The sequence below is a fragment of the Penicillium manginii genome (genome assembly GCF_028828005.1).
Source record: "Penicillium manginii strain IBT 31320 chromosome Unknown utg000005l:1.0-5665137.0:1.0-5668048.0, whole genome shotgun sequence".
NCBI classification, from domain to species: Eukaryota; Fungi; Ascomycota; class Eurotiomycetes; order Eurotiales; family Aspergillaceae; genus Penicillium; species Penicillium manginii.
Genome location: NW_026643106.1, coordinates 5,383,205 through 5,403,005, shown reverse-complemented (window position 1 = coordinate 5,403,005; position 19,801 = coordinate 5,383,205). Strand labels below are relative to the sequence as shown.

Genomic DNA, 19,801 nt, shown 5'->3' with positions numbered 1-19,801 from the left:
TAGATGTCTATGATTGTAGAGCAAGGGTCCAGCCCAGTTGTTTCTTGCTATTTGTCGGTGATCCTTGTAAGCATGATCAACATGCCTTATTGATCAGGTCAATCCAAGAAACATATAGCTTTATCTCAAAGACATTACTGAAGTCTTTTATTCCACGGTTTTGATTCAATTTTATGGTTAGGTAGTGCCTTGGGATGGGATTCAGGTTTACATGATGTATCAAATATAATATCGACCATAAATATACCGTAAAAAAGTCAGACTCAATCAAAATTGGAGAATGGAGCAATAATCCTCTATCCCCTCAGCGGTTCTGGGCGACGGTTAGCCTCTGCATGTGGCAGTGTGTAACATATTTCACTCGGTTCAGCCCGTCTCTTCCTCCTCTTTGCTTCTTTCGCGGCTTCATTTTCTTCACGTTTCCTTTTGCCACTGCAATGTCCTCAAACGCCATGATCTTAGCCTTCCCTACTACCGTCGACTTTGTACGCTGTCAACTTTTCTTCTCGTTATTCTGCTCAAACAAGTCGGAGTTCTGACGTAGAAGAAGCGAACGCTCCGCAAATGCTCTTTCCGTCGCATCTAATTTATCTACATCTACTCACACTGCCTAGCCACCGTTACCATAAGGTGGGATTACCCGACAACTTACAATCACCAAGCCCTGAGCATGTGCATATCTGTACCCATGCTGACCTGAAGCATGTTGCGGAGTACCCACACTATTGTGCCACAATAGGATCCAACAAACGCCAATCGACAGATGATAACACCCATGGGAGGTCTGAGGAAAATGTAAAGGCAGGATACCATGCCAGCCAGGCTTGCCATGCCAACTTCGGACCACGGTTGAACCTGGCAGCCAGCTAAAGTACTTGACCAAACATTTAGTATGTGGGCATTATGTACCAAAAGGGTAAAGCTGACTTACAACCAAGCCCCCGAAAAAGAATGCCGCAGTTCTTATTCCAAGGGACGTTGATATTGTTCGATGATTTGCAAAGCTGTCTGGCTTTGTATCAACAATCGACGCCAGTCCGTGGCAGGCACAGGCATAGAAGAAAACAAAGGCACCATTACTGTCATCACCAGTCTCATATACCAGGGCCTTTCCTCCGCCAGAATAATATCCACTTGCCCAAAATAGCCAGAGAATGGCTCCATTTGATATTGAGTCTAAGACTGGTATCTCCTTAAGCCGCATCGGCGGCGAGGAGTATGCCCAAGTGAGAAAGAGAAATGATAAAGTGCATAGTAGCAATCGAGGAGTTTGAATTGCTGCAGGTATGGAACACAAGACGATAAGGATAGTAGTAACCTTAGCAATAAGGAGCACGAAATTATGATTTTTCCGAGGTAATAATGCACCTTCTGACCAAAACTTTGTCTTTCGAGGATTTTGCATATCGGAATCATAGTCGTAAATATCATTAACACCAAAAGTGACTTGCACAAGTAATCAGAGTTAGAAGCAATCAGAGTTAGAAGCATATCCTTTCTTTGTGAGAGTTCCTACCTAAGCACAAAGGTAAAGATAGAGCAATGGCGAATAACATTGCTGGTATTGTCGACGGAACGACATCGGCGTGGATGATGCCCAAAAGGTAGAGAGATGGGGCCACTGGCCACCAAAGAGGGCGACTGGCCATGCATAACACTTTGAGTTTCTCCGAAGGGATCCATGTAGAAGGCTTGGACATATCTCTAAACTCTTAGTACTGTGAGCAAACCTGAAATTTAGATTTTGACAGAAATGTCTGACCTTGTAAATATCGAGGAGACATACACCTCTTATAGACTTGTGCCTTGGCAAATACACTGCTCCCGAGGGCCATCGAGCCAATATTTGGCTACGTTATGTAGCAAGGCCCTTTCCGAAGTACGGCAATACGAAGCTAAGGGCAGTGCAGCTCTGTTAGAGAAAGCAAATTAGCGACAATTCCAGATCGGCTAGACTGCTGATCAATTTTACGAAATCCAACGGAAGTAAGAGTATTATACCGATGACCCATCGCTTATTTGCAGTCATTACAGATACCATTTTGGCAAAATTACAAAACTGGTAGCTTAAGGCAAGCTAGCGCATATCAGATAACGTAATCCACATACGAACGGATCACACAAGCGAGCGGATCAATCCGCTCACCACTACGTTTTTGAGCGGCTCGATAGGCTCTGGTAGAGGTTGCTCAACAGGTTCAACAGCTTGAATTGGCTGCTAAATAACCTGTAACGCTTCTTCAACGGTAAACCCTCCTTCGTGTGGTATTTTTCGATATGATTATGTACGCTTTTGTCGTTTCTTTTATTTGCAGTGCGTAAAATAACATCTTTTAAGAACTTGGATATCTAGGATTTATTCTCCGGGAATCAGGTCTAAGGAGTGCAGGGTCAAAAAGAATTCGAAAACTACTGTACTGTGCTAGAATAATGGGCTAAGGGGGATGACGGATGATCTAACACCGTTTTCCGGAAATACTGTTTAAAGATAGAGTTCATGAAACTCATTATATGATCAGCCAATAGCTTTCAATTGAACAAGTTTAACGCGTTCATGTGGTGCTAATTGACAATGTCGCACACGCTGAGTAACATTTGGATGCTGGCTTGGCGTGTAAAATTGATTACTCATTATTTGGTGGATTGGTAGATCGAATCGGGGGTATATTGAACTGTTCGTATTGTATAAAGCGGGTGGTAAACGCGTGCGGTGCAGGAGTGGTAAGCGGATGATTTGGTGGGCGGTATGTAAAACCGGTCAAATGTGCAGCAATCTCACTCTTCGAGTGATTCTAGCCCCACCACCAAGAATCGCTAGTCCGAACTGGAATTTTCCAAAGGAATGTTATAACCCATTTCGAAATATTAAAGTTTCATTTCAAATTCTCTTAGCATCGATAATTCAATATTCCCTTGAGCTCGAGCAAGCCAAAATGGTCAGTTCCTGCCACCCGCTAACTTCACACTGCAAAAAGTCATTTATGTTGATCCGTGGATCAACCTTGGGTCCCCATCTGGTAGATAATGTTCAGATCTGCCTTCACCGCATTTTACTGAATTCGGATGTGCTTATAGTTCCTACAATATATTTAAACTCATTGTGCTGTCTATATTGTCATAAGAATATAATACAACTCATCGTTATTGAGAAATTAAGTTGTGCTTTATTTATTTTATTATCGTTTGGGGGTGCGCAATTGCCTTACATGCGCAGCTCTCTTACCGAATAGTTACAAAGTTAAGGAACTAGTTGGGAGAAAAAAAACGATTGAATTGCCATCCACTCCATTAGCTAGTTACAGTTACCCCCATGGGATCGTATGTGAGAGAAGCAACTGACTATGAGCCGACAGGTTTCAAGACAACACCCCCAGTAAGAGGGTTCGGGCCACACCACCCATAAAGGTCGCAGCGGCATTGCAACTCGTCAGAACAGCTAAAAAGCCATTATATCAGTTCAGGCTCTCGTCGACATTGGGAGAAAAAAAAATACTGATTAGCAGGCATCTGAAAAATGATATGCCATAGCTTCTCCATCATCCAGCCTATCCCATAATTATCCGACCATTGAGTTTTAGCAACCCAATCTATAAATCGCTCATAATCACTAATGGGCCTGTTGAGAATTATTTCCTTCGCGACAGCAAACTGCCCACAGCACATATGCCCGATATTGTCGGGAGGAGGGCCAGACCTAGTCCCCATAATTTCAGTCCAAATTAGATCAAAATTATCGACCAGATTCTGATTCTCAACATCGGATTGCTGAATAATGTCCTGGCGGAGACTGCTCGGGCACCCGGGTCGGCGTAAACGGCGTAGATTCACGTAGCCGAAGTGTTGGACCGCTTGCATGCGTAAAATAGGGAGCTGATTCAAGGTCTTGGGCCCGGCAACATCGTTATGCCAATGTTCTTCGCGGCCGTGAATAAATATGGTGTACTCATGGAGACTGTCATAGTATTGCGTGAGGTAGGAAAGATAAGCACCTGCTTCGTGGCCCCTATTTGTGTATGGAATGAGGAAGCCTTCTTCCGGCTCATCATCCAGCGAATAGATGTATGGGGTACACCTGCTGATGACGGAGAATATCTTGTTAGGATACATGCACTGAATGATGATAGCTGGGAAAAATATTACTATTTTTCACAGTACGAAAAGACCCAGTCAACTGATTCCTCGATTGTTTTTGCGACGACAAGGGCGACATCTTTGGGGTCCGTGTGGTGGGCCAGTCCTGTTTCAAGATGGTAAGCACTTTCGGTTATGGATTTTCACGTCGTTCTCAACATACTGTTGTTGCCATTTCCGTTTAACTTTGTCGGTGATTTCGGGGTTCTGGCCTTCGGTTGCGGCACTGAAAGTTCCTGCAGGTATATGGAGGAGCGATAAGTCAAATAAAAGTCGTATAAAAGAAAGCATGTTATTGCACTCAAAGCAAGAAATAAAATCTTAGCCGTTGTTACGCCAACCATACAATGAGGTATAGGAAATGCGGAAGAGGTGCCTATGCACCACTAGAGTTGATACATCACCTCGCTTACCTGCCTGCATACGCACACAGGCATCCCCTCAAAAGGAGGAGCTGGATCCTCTTAGGAGGTCCAGCGATTAGTCTGAATATCATCATACCCATATGAGGCATATCTCACATTCTTCACTCGTATCTCAATCGTATCAGGACGCCCCCAGGGGATTGTCCTAACAGCCGTCCGAGAGTGATTTGGATAACCCCCATCCCGGTGACATGAAATGCCCTGTGTGATGAAACACCTGCCAGGTACCTGCACATTCGAGCACCGTCACTCCCAATCCACATATTGAATATCGCCTGAGAGCAGCAGAAATAATTATCCTTTGATTCCTTATTTGATCGTGCTATCCAAACAAAAATTCCAAACCGCTTACATGGCGAATTACAGGATGACACGCACGACTAGAAAATCCGCTTTTAACTACTATGACGCCAAGATCATCCAAAAAAACGTCTGGGATAGTTAAGAAAAACAATATTACATCATTTCGGTTACCTAGTTATCTATTGTGATTTCTTATATTATCATAATTATTTTATGTGAGAATGTACCCATCTTAGTGGAATTCTTGGCAGCAGAAAGTTACATAAACCGAAAGTACTGATAAGGTGAATACACGGCAATGAAAGAAGCTAACTTGACGTATGAAAATTACTAGCACCTCCCGAAGGAACAGCCCCACAACCATATCCGCAAGTAGGAGAGGGCCTGTTCTAAGGAAACATAACTCTGGTAAAGGTACTTTGGAACCGAAAGAAACCATGAGGGTATACATTGCTGCAGTTGAAGTCACAAAGTATGGGTATTACATGTATATATGCATGTATACTGTCTCAACACTGAATGCTATAAATACAGGTCTGGGGTTACGAAGTCTCTTCAAGTTTGCCTTGTTGATCGCGGAAGTCTAACGAATATGCGGACTGATCACTGTTTCGGGATATGTACGTCCAAACACATCAACATATCTTTATATTACCCGTCATATATCACTTCCGCCTCTTCATATTTCCTATGGCCAAGATTTAACAATTTAAACATTCCTACAGCACAAAAGTCATACAGTATACTATGATATCGATTTTCCGAAGTTTACTCTATTCTACTCATGTTGGGATACAATAATAGCTGCCCTGAGACAGCTAGCTATTTTGCCAACGTCGCCAAGAAATTTAGTCTCTCAAGATTTCAGTCGACGTCACGGTCATTTTTCTCTCCCAGTGATCGATGATGTCTTTGCGACAATTGAAGCAACGGATGAGGAGTGGAGAATATGTTCTTAGGCAGGATTCCTTGCTGCATGAGGGTACTAGAATCCACAGTCTGTACCCGTCGATATATCGCTTGCACCTCTTCATATTTCCCTTGCTTGGAGATCACATTACCAAGATCATTGATACTGGAAAGTGCGGAGGGATGCTCGCATCCAAGGACCTTCTCTCGTGCTTCCAATGCATGTTGATGCATCGCTTCTGCCGCTTCATATCTCCCTTGATTGTCGAGCACATTGGCAAGATTACTGACATTGTTGAGCATATCGGGATGCTCGCGGCCAAGTACCTCTTCACATCCTTCCAATGCCTGTCGAAGCAGTATTTCTGCTAACGTATATTTCCCTTGACCGAAGTGCATATTGCCAAGGTTATTGATACTGGTGAGCGTGGAGGGATGCTCACATTCAAGCACTTTCTCATTCCCTTCCAACGCCCGTCGATGCATCGCTTCTGCCTCTTTATATTTCCCTTGCCTGGATAGGACATTGCCAAGGATACTGACACTGATGAGTGTGTCAGGATGCTCACGTCCAAGTACCTTCTCACTACCTTCCAATGCTCGTCGATCTATCACTTCTGCTTCTTTATAATTACCTTGACTAGAAAGCACATCACCAAGGCTACCGACACTGGTAAGCGTGTCAGGATGCTCATGTCCAAGCACCTTCTCTCTTGCTTCCAACGCCTGTCGATGCATCGCTTCCGCCTCTTCATATTTCCCTTGCCTGGAAAGCACATCACCAAGGTTACTGACACTGGTTAGCGTGTCAGGATGGTTGTGTCCGAGCACTTTCTCACTACCTTCCAACGCCCGTCGATTCATCACCTCTGCCTCTTTATAATTACCTTGACTAGAAAGCACATCACCAATGTTACTGAGACCAGTGAGCGTGGAGGGATGCTCACGTTCAAGCACTTTCTCATTTCCTTCCAACGCCCGTCGATGCATCGCTTCCGCCTCTTTATATTTCCCTTGCCTGGATAGGACATTGCCAAGGATACTGACACTGATGAGTGTGTCAGGATGCTCACGTCCAAGTACCTTCTCACTACCTTCCAATGCTCGTCGATCCATCACCTCTGCCTCTTTATAATTACCTTGACTAGAAAGCACATCACCAAGGCTACCGACACTGGTAAGCGTGTCAGGATGCTCATGTCCAAGCACCTTCTCTCTTGCTTCCAACGCCCGTCGATGCATCGCTTCTGCCTCTTCATATTTCCCTTGCCTGGAAAGCACATCACCAAGGTTACTGACACTGGTTAGCGTGTCAAGATGCTCGTATCCAAGCAGCTTCTGTCGTGAATCCAATGCCTGTCGATGCATCACTTCCGCCTCTTCGTATTTCCCTCGCCTGGACAACACATCACCAAGGTTACTGACACTGGTGAGCGTGTCAGGATGCTCGCGTCCAAGCACCTTCTCTCGTGCCCCTAGTGCCCATCGATGCATCGATTCTGACTCTTCATAAGCTCCTTGAAGATCTAGAAACCATCCACAGTTAGATAAGAGGGTAGCCGCGTTTAACCGATCTCCATCATCTACAGGATATATAAACTTCAGCACACTTTTGGCATGCGCAATGAGCGATCGACATTGCGTCCAGCTTTCGTAATTGCCATCTGGAAATACCCGTGCCATAATCCCTCGTGATTCGGCCTGCCAGCTGTGAAGCTGCTGGTGCATGCCCAGCCACGCCCGAACCGATAATTGCACTAGGTGATGCATGTCAAACAACCGTTCGTTTATCTCCAGTCGGATTAAAGAATAGCTGAGCAGCGGCGCCAATGCATCGTGAAAGTCCAGGATATCTTGATCGGAGCCGCGCACTAGATCTTCGGGGATTCCCTGCCGATCAAACATACTCATCAACGCCAGGAGATCTGTCGCCGCGGGTCGTTCCTGATGGATTTGCTCAAATGAGAGCTGCCAAGTTGTGATCACCGCATACCGAATGCTGGGATCGCGCCGGAGATCCGTGGAATCCTCATTCTCGAGAAGCCGTGTCTGTCTCGACTCGCTTTCATGGAAAAGTCGAAGGTATGCGGTGACGGTAATTAGAGGAAGACGGTTGGCAATATAGGACCCCGCCTGAGTGATTGCCAGCGGAATGTATTCAAGTGCCTGGACCAGTGCCTTCTCGTCCTCTCCAGACTCTCCAGATTGGGGGGCCGGAATTCTTGCCCGTAAAAGGGCGAGCGACTCTTCCTCGTTCATTGACTGAACGTCGATCACATGACCATCGCTCCCCACCAGATTCCGTGCCGCAAGACCATTTCGGGACGTGACCAGGATTGATCCATGCGCGGCCTGGGGAAGGAACCTCTCCAGTGGCCCTCGTTCAATGGATTCAGTGACATTAAAAAAAATACCATAGTCATCCGCATTATCTAATACCATCAGCCAGTAACCATTTTGTGGATCACGCAACCACTGATACACGAGCTGAAGGATGTTAGTCTTCGGATCGTCCCGTCCCGGAATGCCCGCCACTGTGGCAATCTCCTGGTAGCCCTGTTCCAACCTCTCTGGATTGCTGGCGTGGATCCAAAAAACCCACGTGTCTGGTGTTGATTCTCGTACGCGATAGGAATACTCGATAGCTGTCTGGGTTTTTCTGAATGGAAGTGAGATCAGTCGTTATTCAACGGACTTTTTTATAGGGATAGCTAACCCAACACCGGCCAGTCCTACTAATGCCACCCGCTCATGATGCTGGCCTATCGCCCTATGTTTTTCCTTGATCGCACTGATCTCGGCTTCACGGCCCACAAATGTTGAGTCCCTCTCAAAAGGCACCGTAGAGCATGGCTGAGGCTTCTGACGCGTCTGTGCTGAAAATAGTTCTCATTAGCTCGCAAACAGACGCTGCAAAAAGATACTGGAGCAAGTTACTCACTAAACCGAGCCGCCACCGCCGACGGTGCGTCCTTTGAGAATTGTTGAAGTCTATCGCGCACCGATTGATACCCGGCCGCATCGAGCTTGTCGAATTTCACGATCATTGAGTGATCTGCATGCAGCGGCACCTTGTCTTCTACGTGGTCGGGAAGCTGAAGAAGAGCCGAATCTGCGTCAACCGTTGTTATGAAATCTCCAGTGCGTTTCCAACGTCCGCTTTCCGAGTCCTACAATCGTCAGTATATATCGTAGTCTGTTTGAGATGAAGGCCAACACATACTAATACCAACCGCTTCGTCTGCTCTGTCTCATAGAAGCTGACCACCTTACGGTCCCGGATCAGGTTTCTAAAGTCGGCCAGTTGATGAATTAAGACATCCGATTGGCTGGAAATCTGGCGTAGGAGTTTCTCTCGCGGATGGTGTCCATCGCCGCCCAACATCTGCTGGATATCGTCCATCACTAAGCCTTTATGTGGGATGGCAAAGAGGATCATGCCATACGTGGCTCGATGCAGCGACGTGATCGCTGGGTGGTCTTCTTCCAGTGCTTGGATGGCCCTCACCAGGCACTATAACTTGATGTCAGCATATGATACATAGGACCTCAAATGGGATAGTTGTCTTACGTGAGCCATGATAATACCTCCGAAGCTGTGTGCGATGAATATCAGAGGTCTCTGCTGGAGCTAGTCGAACCATCAGCCCAAACTCGCCATCAATGAACTGGTCGGATAGCATCTCCTACCTCCTTCGTGTTCCGTATTTTCTTGATCTCCTCCATCAGCTCCCGCCCGTAGTCGAGGATCGTACCCACTCCATGACTCGACAGCTTGGAGTTGTACCCGTAGATCATTGTGCGGCACTGCGGCAGATCTTTCGACAGGAAGTCACGGAGCCACATCCGACCGAGATTCCCCCTTCCTTGCCACGATCCGTACGCATGTCCATCGAGTCCGGCGATCGCAATAATACTATATTGTATGATCAGTTGGTATGGATCTTCTAGGTGTAGATAGAGGTGTATATCCTTACTCTGCATCCACAGGCTTATTTTCGTCCAGCGTATAGAGCTGGGTAAATCCAAAGAAGTGGCAGTCAAAGTTGATATCATCGTCACCCATCTCAACCTGCCAGTCTCCGAGCGGGTCGAGGTCACGGAGGAACTGAGGCACCCCACCACGAAACTGCACCAGCGCCCCCCTCTGTGAGACAATTTGGTAGCATGACGGTACGATTGTGATCTCAGTCTTGATGCGCGATGTCTCGTCATCGGCGAGGTTATCGTTGATTGCCTCAAGCAATACAGTCTTGAGATTCTCATCAGGCAGTTCTCTCGACAGGCCCGTCACACGGAAGACGTGCGACTTTTTCTGACTAGCCATCTTGATTTGTTCTAATGGTTGGTGATATATTGGTGAATTAATTAGACCAAAGAGTGGACTGGACGTCCCCTGTTGGAAAGATGGCCACGTCAGCCTGCCGGTGAGGCTGAATCAACCGACACGTGCGGGGTTTACGCATGCACCTACAATCATCACTTCACAGGTACTGCTGTAAAGCAAATGCAACTTCCTCCCAAATCATGTCTTGAAAGAGAGAGTATGCAAGCCACAAAACGTTATCAGTCTGCTATTTTGAAAGGCTTTTCACCTACAAAAGCTAATTACCATAACCTTCACTTCACTTAATGGCTTGGGACATCCTCTGTAAGTTACCCCTTGCCCGGGCATCACATGCGGTAATTTGAAACTAAACCCGCCTCGGTTTAGCTTAAAGCTAGCTGTTTTAGACTTAGCGAGCGCCGAGTGAGATGACCGTGGTCAGTGAGACCACCCCCAGGTCGAAATGAAAAGTTTCCTATTTCTCGGGGGATCCCTTTGACCCTAAAATCCACGTGACCGACGCCCCATTTCAAGGCAGCAGATGCACCAAAAACTAACGTTTAACTTGAATGTCTTCTCCAAAACTCCTGGCGAAAACGGACACATGGTGAAATTTGCACGATGAACGTGCCTGTATTTGCTTCTCCGTTGACCGTCAAGCATCACATTTGCTTTTCCCCATCAACTTCTGCTTAAAATTGTCTAATTTTGCTTAAGTGACCGTTTTCAATTTTATTCTCAGTGTTCAACAATAAAACTGCGGTTTTTTTGGGCAAATTATTCTTACAGCATCGCCATTCTCGACAGACTTGTAGGAAACAACTGTGACTGTTAAACACGCAGCGATTTTTTCAGTCTGGAAAATACGCCAACGGTCGTCAAGAATCCACGAACTTAGTTGTTTAGAGTCTCCAGCCACTGTTCTTTACAGGGCTGTGAAGCTTCATGTGGGGATACAATTCCATCTCCTCAACTCAAGTTTCTAGTTACACATGGCATTCTGATCTCCGCTGTGGATCCTTTCCCCGCAGTAGCCGATGGGCTATCGCAAACTTCCATTCCCTGATCACTCTAAAAAGGAAAAGAAACACCAACATCAGCAATAGAACACCCGTTACGCATCCGATCAAAGTACTGAGCCAGTAGCAACATGCAAATAACAGGGCACTCGAATATCTCCTATCAGAATCGGAGGCTGCGAGGCTGACTTGCATACAGTTCAGGAGAATCGAGAAAAATGCAAATGCAGATATCAAGGGGCCTTGAATGCGAGCGAAGTATGCTCGATACTGATGATTCACACGCTGATATTGGCTTCTACCCAAGAGAACAGGTGCGTAATAGTTCAATCGAGACAATCGGATCTCTCCGTAATGATAGCGTCCCGACACTTCGTTATCCGTGATGTCCTTGAACTGATCAGTGAACTGGCAGAAATGTCGCCAGGTCACATATTTAGGGACCAGACAGAGCGCCGGATCTTGTGCGATTCGTAGATCTGATTCATGCTGGATCAGGTAGAAATACGTTCGCAGATACCCGAGTGCGGCCTTTCTTAAATTCACCGACGCGCCATATTTAGACGGATCGCTCATGAACTTATCCCAGAATACGTAGGACATGATGTACTGGGGAAGGGGCTTAACGTAGATTCTGTCATCAATCCACACGAGATGTAGCCGAGGATCCTCCGTCACGATGATCTGTCGGCCCTTTACTCGCTGTCGATGCAATGGAGAGATATTGCTGCCATCCTGCTTCGACATCCACCAGAGTCTGCCCGCTATCGACTCTAGGTCCTCTGACCAGACTTCCTGGTGAATGAAATCAAACAAACCCTTGGCGTCGCTCATCTTGATCCGGGGATGACCTGGCAGGTAATCGAGCGATGCATCGAGATCACCATTGAGCTGATCGTCTTTGTGGAAGGGGCAAGGCAATGAAGGGGTTTCTGCTTGAGTTGACATTTCTGAAAGTGCCAAATTTTGAATACACTAAAGCTTAAGATGATGCTGAATGCTGAGGAAATATTTAGGAAGATTGTTTTGCTCGACAAAATTTGTCGCTAAAAAGTGGGGTTGACGCTTAGCCTTGTGAGAGCCAGCGGGAGCTCAGCCTCACGCGAACACAATGTTGCCTGGCCTGAGCCTATAAATCTAAAACCGAGCAATAATCACCCATACTCCATGTTTGAATCTCCTGCTCCGCTTTGCGCTTCTCCTCCGATTTCGAAAGCGAATTGTCCCCAGCTTTTGACCTCTTTTTCCGCGCAGAATCTTGCTTTGTCGCCATCATGTCGCGTTTTTTTTGCGCCTCGACAATATCGTCGTAGCTCATCACTTTTGCATGTCCTACAACCGTCAGACCACTGGATTGTCGACAGGTATTTTCATTGTTCTGCTCAAATAGGATCCGGTTCTCCTCCAGCAACAAGGCACGTTCTGCAAAGACCTTTTCGGCCGCGCAGCTCAGTGTCTTCAGACGATGTTTTGACACACTGTCCATACTCTGAGTATCTTGCTCGACCTCTCTCCGAAGCAATGCGAAATGATCAGAGGTGTTTGGGATGCAAGAGAAATCGGAGGACACGGTCGGGTGGTCCAAAGAGACCGCGGTCTGTATCTCGGGCTGGGACGCTTCAAACTCCCGGAGAACGCGAGAGGAATCGAATGGAAAGAGGCCGCTTCTGGACCAGGCCGATCGTATATTGCGGGATGTGAATGCCTCTTTCCGGGCGCGATCATAAAGATAGGTGAAGTGGGGCTTGCCGATGTTACTCACTCCAGCTCGACATGCCTGCTCAACCTGTGCCCTGTATGCCGTTTTCAGAGGACTAAAGACACCCACATCGCACGGCTGTAGTTTGTGAGACGTATGAGAAGGAAGACGACATAGGATAATACGGTTAGCAAAACAGAACTTCATGACCTCTAGAGACTCATGGGTCCCAAAACCATCGCAGATTAAGAGTCGTGGTCGACCGCCCGCACGGTCTCGAGTCTGGGGATCGAACACATGTTCTACCCAGTACAGACTGATTTCTGTGTTTGTATAACCTGTCTTAGAGCAGGCATAATGCCACCCGGGGGTGGGGTGAGTGGTCCACGAACTACGATGGGTGGCGGCTGGCCAGATGATGAGAGGATGTAGAAATCGTCCATCGGCGGAGATACATTCAATCGCCGTGACTAGCGTCCGCTTCACCGTGGTCCCTCGATGCTTCCTCAAATCGTCCTTAGCGACGAGCACTTTGAGGGAGTTGAGAACACTAAGAAGAACCCCCGTCTCGTCCATATTGTACACATTCTCCGGCAGAATGGCCGGATCGGCCAGCTCTCGGCCAATGATGGTAAACCAGTGTCGGACTTTGTCTTCGATCTGCCGGCCATCTCGCTTCCAATCGATCGCTCGCAGCCGTCGCGCTTTCAACCGCGGGTGTCGTTGGTAAAAACCCTGGGGCCAATTCTTTCCCGGAGGTCGGACCTTAAGGCTGGGATCTGTGATTTGGAAGATCGAGGACCGTTGGCGTACGATGATCAGAGCGAGCGATCGTAAAAACTTCACTGGAAGCGGATAGCCGTTGTCTGCCAACCGCAACACATATTCAACCAGGGCTTGCTCCTCTTGCGGGGTAAGATATTGCTGATTGGTGGCTTTATCGGCGATCGAAGGCTTGTTATTGGCCCGCCGCCACAAGGTGGACGCGGGAATCCCGGTCGATCTCGACCGAACGGCGTATGATGTGCGCGCAGGACGCTGATGGGCCGGGGACATCGTGGTCAGTTTTAGTCCAGTATGCGGAGAGGCATTTCTTAGCTATAAGGAAACCATTCAGACCGTAAAATGGCATGAGGATATGAATGCCGCGAATTTCGTGAATTGATTTTAAAACACGCCATATATTCTCAATTGGTACTATTGGTACCTAAAATTTCCTGACTGCCTTTAGATGAGGATCACTTGTACCAACATTTACCAGCGAGACTCAAGGATCCATCACAATCTTGATACAAAATAGCATTCAATCTACATACCGAACTTCACCGTTTTTTTCATAACGGTATCAAGAAAACGCTGAAATCAGCCCGCTCGTGGATTCTTGATGACTGTTAGGGTATTTGGTAGACTCAAATAATTGCGGCGAGTGTGTTGGCCAAATTTGAGCCCGACAAGTCGGTCGGCAATGGTGATTCTGTATCAATAACCAGTCCAAAGTTCTCGTTCTCAAACGTTGAACAGCAAGAAAGGATTGGGATACTGTAATTTGAGCATAGTTGTCGTGTATACAGTTATTATTAAAAATTCATGCATGAATCTCAATATCAACAGCCCTTCAACTACAGCATGAACAAAGGAGTGAAAGTAACTAGGTGTAGTCAGATAGTACGAGCTTTGAACGTTGAACAAGAGAATTTGGATAATGTCAATTTGAGTAAACACTGTTGCATGTAAGTAAAATTGATGGTGCAATCATGATCAAAACCCAACTTTTTGACTATAATTCGCACTGAGGTTAAGAGAAAACAGATCAGGTAAACTTCACCGTTTGCATTTTTCACCAGGAGGACTTGACAAGATCTAATTTAAACGGATGTTTTTGGTGCATCTGCTGTCTCCAAATGGGGGCACCGGTCACGTGCAGTTCAGGGTCAAAGCGATCCCCCGAGGAACAGGATTTTTTTTTCTTTCGCTTGGTCTCACGTAACACCGTCCTCTCACGAGAAGCTAAGTCAAAAACAGCTAGCTTTGAGCTAAACCGAAGGAAGCTTGGTTTAAAATTACTTCACGTGATATCAGGGCAAGGGGTACGGAGGATAGCACAAGCTTAAGTGAAGGTTGCGGTATTAGCTTTTGTAAGAGAATAGCCTTTTGATAACAAGAGACTGATTTTGTATGAGGCTTGAAGATGCTCTCTATAACACCAATGGTTTAGCAGGAAGTTGCCATTCGGTATACAGCAGTATCTACGAAGTGATTGGAGGCCCACGCTCGATACCCCGCACTTGCTGGTGGATTCAGCCTCGCTGGAAGGCTGAGGTGGCCGCCCCGAACCAACGACGCATAGGTCACACATCCAATTTACCATTCTACCATACAGCATGAGTACCAAACTCGATGAATAGCCAGAGAAAGTCACACGTCTTCCGGGTGACGGGCCTGTTAAAGGAACTGCCCGATGGCAACCTCAAGACCGATGAGGATCTCAGAACAGCACTGCAAGAGGCACTCGACGACAACCTCACCGATGAGGAAAGATCGCAGGTCAAAGCTGAGGTTACAATCGTACCTTCATGCTATGAAAGTGACATAGAGAGGGCGGCGCTGGTGCAGTTCCGTGGTAGGATGCCTGAGTTTCTCTCTGAGCTGAGAGTCAACCCGCTCGGAGACTGGCAGGTCGAGATGGGAGACGATGACATCAACTTCGACTGTCACTTCTTTGGATTCACCCAGCTCTACGCGCCAGATGAAAATAAGCCAATGGTTGCAGAGTAAGGACTACTTTAATCCACATCTAGCAGATGAGGCCTAACGGATAACCCCTGATAGTATCATTGCTATTGCAGGACTGGATGGACATGCGTACGGATCATGGCAAGGAAGAGGAAATCTTGGCCGGATGTGGCTCCGCGATTTCCTGTCAAAGGATCTTCCGCAGTGCCGCACGATGATCTACGGGTACAACAGCAAGCTGTCGAGTCACGGAGTCGATACGATTCTCGACTATGGGCGGGAGCTGATGGAGGAGATCAAGAAGATTCGGAACACAAAAGAGGTAAGGGATGATATACAACCTGTCTATGAAGAGCAAAATTGGCTAATTCTTTGAGTAGCTCCAGCAGAGACCTCTGGTATTCATCGCACATAGCTTTGGAGGCATTGTTATGGCTCACGTGAGACCATTCTCCAAACTAGGGTATTATGTATCATATGCTGACATTGACCCATAGTGTCTGGTGCGGGCTATCCAGGCGATGGAGGGAGATCACCCGGCGATCGTATCGCTGTATCCGGCCACTTACGGGATGATCCTCTTTGCCATCCCACATAAAGGACTAGTGATGGATGATATCCAGCAAATGTTGGCCGGCGATGGACATCACCCGCGAGGACAGTTGCTGCAGCAGATCTCTAGTAAATCAGACCTACTGATACATCAACTAGCCGACTTCAAAAATTTGATCCGGGACCGTAAAGTGGTCAGCTTCTATGAGACAGAGCAGACAAGGCGGTTGGTATTGGTATGTTATGTTGGCCTTTTCTGACAAAGGCACTGGCATGTATTGACAATCGCAATAGGACTCGGAAAGCGGACGATGGACACGCACGGGGGGATTTTATGACGACGGTCGGCGCAGACTCGGCGCTTCTCCAGCTTCCCGACCATGTCGAGGACAAGGTGCCACTACATGCAGATCACTCGATGATTGTCAAATTCGACAAGCGGGATGCGCCTGGGTATCGAACGGCGCTGGATAGACTGCGGGATTTCTCAAAGGACGCGCCATCGGTTGTGGCGGCTCGGTTTGGTGGGTGACTTGCTCCAGGGTTTATTTGCAAGCTAATGGACTGTTCTCAGCGCAGACGCGTGCGAGGCCCCAGCCGTGCTCCACGGTGCCTTTCAAGAAGGACCCGATGTTTGTGGGCCGTGAAGCCGTTATCAGTGCGATCAAGGAAAAACATGGGGCGATCGGCCAGCGTCACGAGCGGGCGGCATTGGTCGGATTGGCCGGCGTTGGGTTAGCTATCCCATAAGAAAGCCCGTCGAATGACAACTAATTAATAATCATACCGCCCATTAGAAAAACCCAGACAGCCATCGAGTACTCTTATCGCATACGAGAATCCACACCCGACACGTGGGTTTTTTGGATTCACGCGAGTAGTGCGGCGCGGTTGGAACAGGGCTACCAGCAGATTGCCGCAGTCGCGGAGATTCCGGGACGAGACAATCCGAAGACGAACATCCTCCAGCTCGTGTATCACTGGCTGAGTGATCCACGCAATGGGCGCTGGCTGATGGTGTTAGATAATGCGGATGACGATGGCATCTTCTTCAGTGATAATACATCCGACGAACGAAGGCCACTAGTGAGCTTCCTGCCGCAGGCCGCCCATGCATCAATGCTGATCACATCGCGAAACGGTCTTGCGGCGCGGAATCTGGTGGGGAACGATGGTCATGTGATCGAGGTTCAGCCAATGAGTGAGGAAGAGTCCCTCGCCCTTTTACAGACGAGGATTCCTGGCCCCCAATCTGGAGAGACTGGAGAGGACGAGAAGGCACTGGTCCAGGCACTTGAATATATCCCGCTAGCTATTACACAGGCAGGGTCATATATTACGAACCGATTTTCTCGGGTCACGGTCTCCCGGTACCTTCAGTTATTCCGTGAAAGCGAGTCAAACCAGACACATCTTCTGCAGCATGAGGACGCCAAAGACCTCCGGCGGGACCCCAGTATTCGGCATGCGGTGATTACCACATGGCAGCTATCCTTCGAGCAAATTCATCAGGACCGGCCGGCGGCGACGGATTTACTGGCATTAATGAGCATGTTTGATCGGCAAGGGATCCCGGAAGGCCTCGTCCGTGGGGATGGTGATGGGCTCCAATTTGAAGACGCATTGGCGCCGTTGATCAGTTATTCACTTATTCGGGTTGAACTTAAAAAAGGGTCATTTGATATGCACCGGCTTGTACAGTTATCGGTCCGGACATGGCTAGAGGTTCACCGCGAGCTGGCACAGTGGCAAGAAAAATCGCGAGCTATCATGGCAGAGATATTTCCAGACGGACAGTACGAGAGCTGGACTGAATGTCAGAGGCTGCTTCCGCATGCGAAAGAGGTGATAAAGTCGATATCTACCCAACATGAAGAGGATCGACTGAATACGGCCACCCTATTATCGAATTGTGGTTGGTTTCAAGATCTCCAAGGGTACTACGAAGAAGGGGAAACGATGCATCGACGGGCGCTGGAAGCACGAGAGGATGTGCTTGGACACGAGCATCCTGACACGCTCACCAGTGTCAGTCTCCTTGGCTCAGTGCTCTCCAGCCAAGGGAAATATGAAGAGGCGGAAGTGATGCATCGACGGGCGCTGGAAGCACGAGAGGATGTGCTTGGACACGAGCATCCTGACACGCTCACCAGTGTCAGTTACCTTGGCAATGTGCTCTCCAGCCAAGGGAAATATGAAGAGGCGGAAGTGATGCATCGACGGGCGTTGGAAGCACGAGAGGATGTGCTCGGCCGTGAGCATCCTGACACGCTCACCAGTGTCAGTAACCTTGGCAAGGTGCTCTCTAGGCAAGGGAAATATGAAGAGGCGGAAGCGATGCATCGACGGGCGTTGGAAGGGAGTGAGAAGGTGCTCGGCCGTGAGCATCCCTCCACGCTCACCAGTGTCAGTAACCTTGGCTCAGTGCTCGACAGCCAAGGGAAATATGAAGAGGCGGAAGCGATGCATCGACGGGCATTGGAAGGATATGAAGAGGTGCTTGGACATGAGCATCCTCATACGCTCACCAGTGTCAATAACCTTGGCTCAGTGCTCTCTAGGCAAGGGAAACATGAAGAGGCGGAAGCGATGCATCGACGGGCGTTGGAAGGGAGTGAGAAGGTGCTCGGCCGTGAGCATCCCTCCACGCTCACCAGTGTCAATAACCTTGGCTCAGTGCTCTCTAGGCAAGGGAAATCTGAAGAGGCGGAAGCGATGCATCAACGGGCGTTGGAAGGATATGAACAGGTGCTTGGATGCGAGCATCCCTCCACGCTCACCAGTGTCAGTAACCTTGGCTCAGTGCTTGACAGGCAAGGGAAATATGAAGAGGCGGAAGTGATGCATCGACGGGCGTTGGAAGTACGGGAGAAGGTGCTTGGACGAAAGCATCCTGACACACTCATCAGTGTCAGTAACCTCGGCAATGTGCTCTCCAGCCAAGGGAAATATGAAGAGGCGGAGGCGATGCATCGACGGGCGTTGGAAGTACGAGAGAAGGTGCTTGGACGCGATCATCCTCGTACGCTTACCAGTGTCAGTAACCTCGGCTCAGTGCTTGACAGGCAAGGGAAATATGAAGAGGCGGAAGTGATGCATCGACGGGCGTTGGAAGTACGAGAGAAGGTGCGCGAACATCCTCGTACGCTCTCCAGTGCTACGAAACTCAGCTTAGTCCTTGTCAGCCAAGAGAAACATCAAGAAAGACAAAAGATGTCGCTGGCCACTTGAATGACATGTAAATTGTCTGGAGGCCAACATCCGGAAATGGTCAGTTCTCTCGATACGTTTTGGTCGGCCTGGATCCAGAGGGGAAACACAAAGAGGCGTTATAGCCCTATACCTGTATCCATAGTACTTGCTTTAATCTTTATTTATTTCTTCCCCTACAACATTTTATCACCTCATAGTTAGACGCGGTCCCAAAGCATTTCTACTGGAATTACGTTTCCTGAGAGCTGGCCATTGCCTAGTTGCGGTCAGGTATGTGGGGCGGTTAGTCCATTTAGCAGCGCTAGTATTTTTCGGTACATCAAGTTACATGATTGTTATCTACTCATGTAATCGCTTTATCGGTATTTTTATTATATGTACCTTTCAGCTGCCAAGAATTCCGTCAAATTTGGTATATTCTCAGGCTGCATGATTATGATGATAATCAAAAGTGATATAGGCAACTAGACAGATGGCAGGATACAAGATG

The 19,801-nt window shown here is 47.9% G+C and overlaps 5 protein-coding genes across 5 annotated transcripts; 1 reads left to right on the top strand and 4 right to left on the bottom strand.

The window, feature by feature from the left end:
* Positions 1-3,339: 3,339 nt before the first annotated feature.
* Positions 3,340-4,107, bottom strand: N7533_008322 (DUF3431 domain-containing protein; the record flags this gene model as incomplete). Its single annotated transcript, XM_057104972.1, has 2 exons — positions 3,340-3,436; positions 3,494-4,107. 2 exons carry the CDS (start codon positions 4,105-4,107, stop codon positions 3,340-3,342), a joined length of 711 nt encoding a protein of 236 aa, XP_056959929.1.
* Positions 4,108-4,139: 32 nt separating this feature from the next.
* Positions 4,140-4,367, bottom strand: N7533_008321 (uncharacterized protein; the record flags this gene model as incomplete). The annotated part of the gene is made up of 2 exons (XM_057104971.1): positions 4,140-4,237; positions 4,295-4,367. Coding segments are annotated over 2 exons (171 nt in total), but the record flags the coding sequence as incomplete, so codon positions are not given.
* A 1,356-nt stretch (positions 4,368-5,723) lies between these two features.
* On the bottom strand, positions 5,724-10,095 carry N7533_008320 (tetratricopeptide repeat protein; the record flags this gene model as incomplete). Its single annotated transcript, XM_057104970.1, has 7 exons — positions 5,724-8,427; positions 8,485-8,644; positions 8,710-8,938; positions 8,992-9,282; positions 9,340-9,399; positions 9,459-9,684; positions 9,746-10,095. The coding sequence occupies 7 exons, from the start codon at positions 10,093-10,095 to the stop codon at positions 5,724-5,726; spliced, it is 4,020 nt and encodes a 1,339-aa protein (XP_056959927.1).
* Positions 10,096-11,221: 1,126 nt separating this feature from the next.
* Positions 11,222-13,869, bottom strand: N7533_008319 (uncharacterized protein; the record flags this gene model as incomplete). The annotated part of the gene is made up of 3 exons (XM_057104969.1): positions 11,222-11,229; positions 11,312-12,089; positions 12,622-13,869. The coding sequence occupies 3 exons, from the start codon at positions 13,867-13,869 to the stop codon at positions 11,222-11,224; spliced, it is 2,034 nt and encodes a 677-aa protein (XP_056959926.1).
* Positions 13,870-15,210: 1,341 nt separating this feature from the next.
* N7533_008318 (uncharacterized protein) lies at positions 15,211-19,329 on the top strand (the record flags this gene model as incomplete). The annotated part of the gene is made up of 7 exons (XM_057104968.1): positions 15,211-15,584; positions 15,643-15,868; positions 15,927-15,986; positions 16,044-16,324; positions 16,393-16,622; positions 16,673-16,832; positions 16,896-19,329. 7 exons carry the CDS (start codon positions 15,211-15,213, stop codon positions 19,327-19,329), a joined length of 3,765 nt encoding a protein of 1,254 aa, XP_056959925.1.
* Positions 19,330-19,801: the final 472 nt, after the last annotated feature.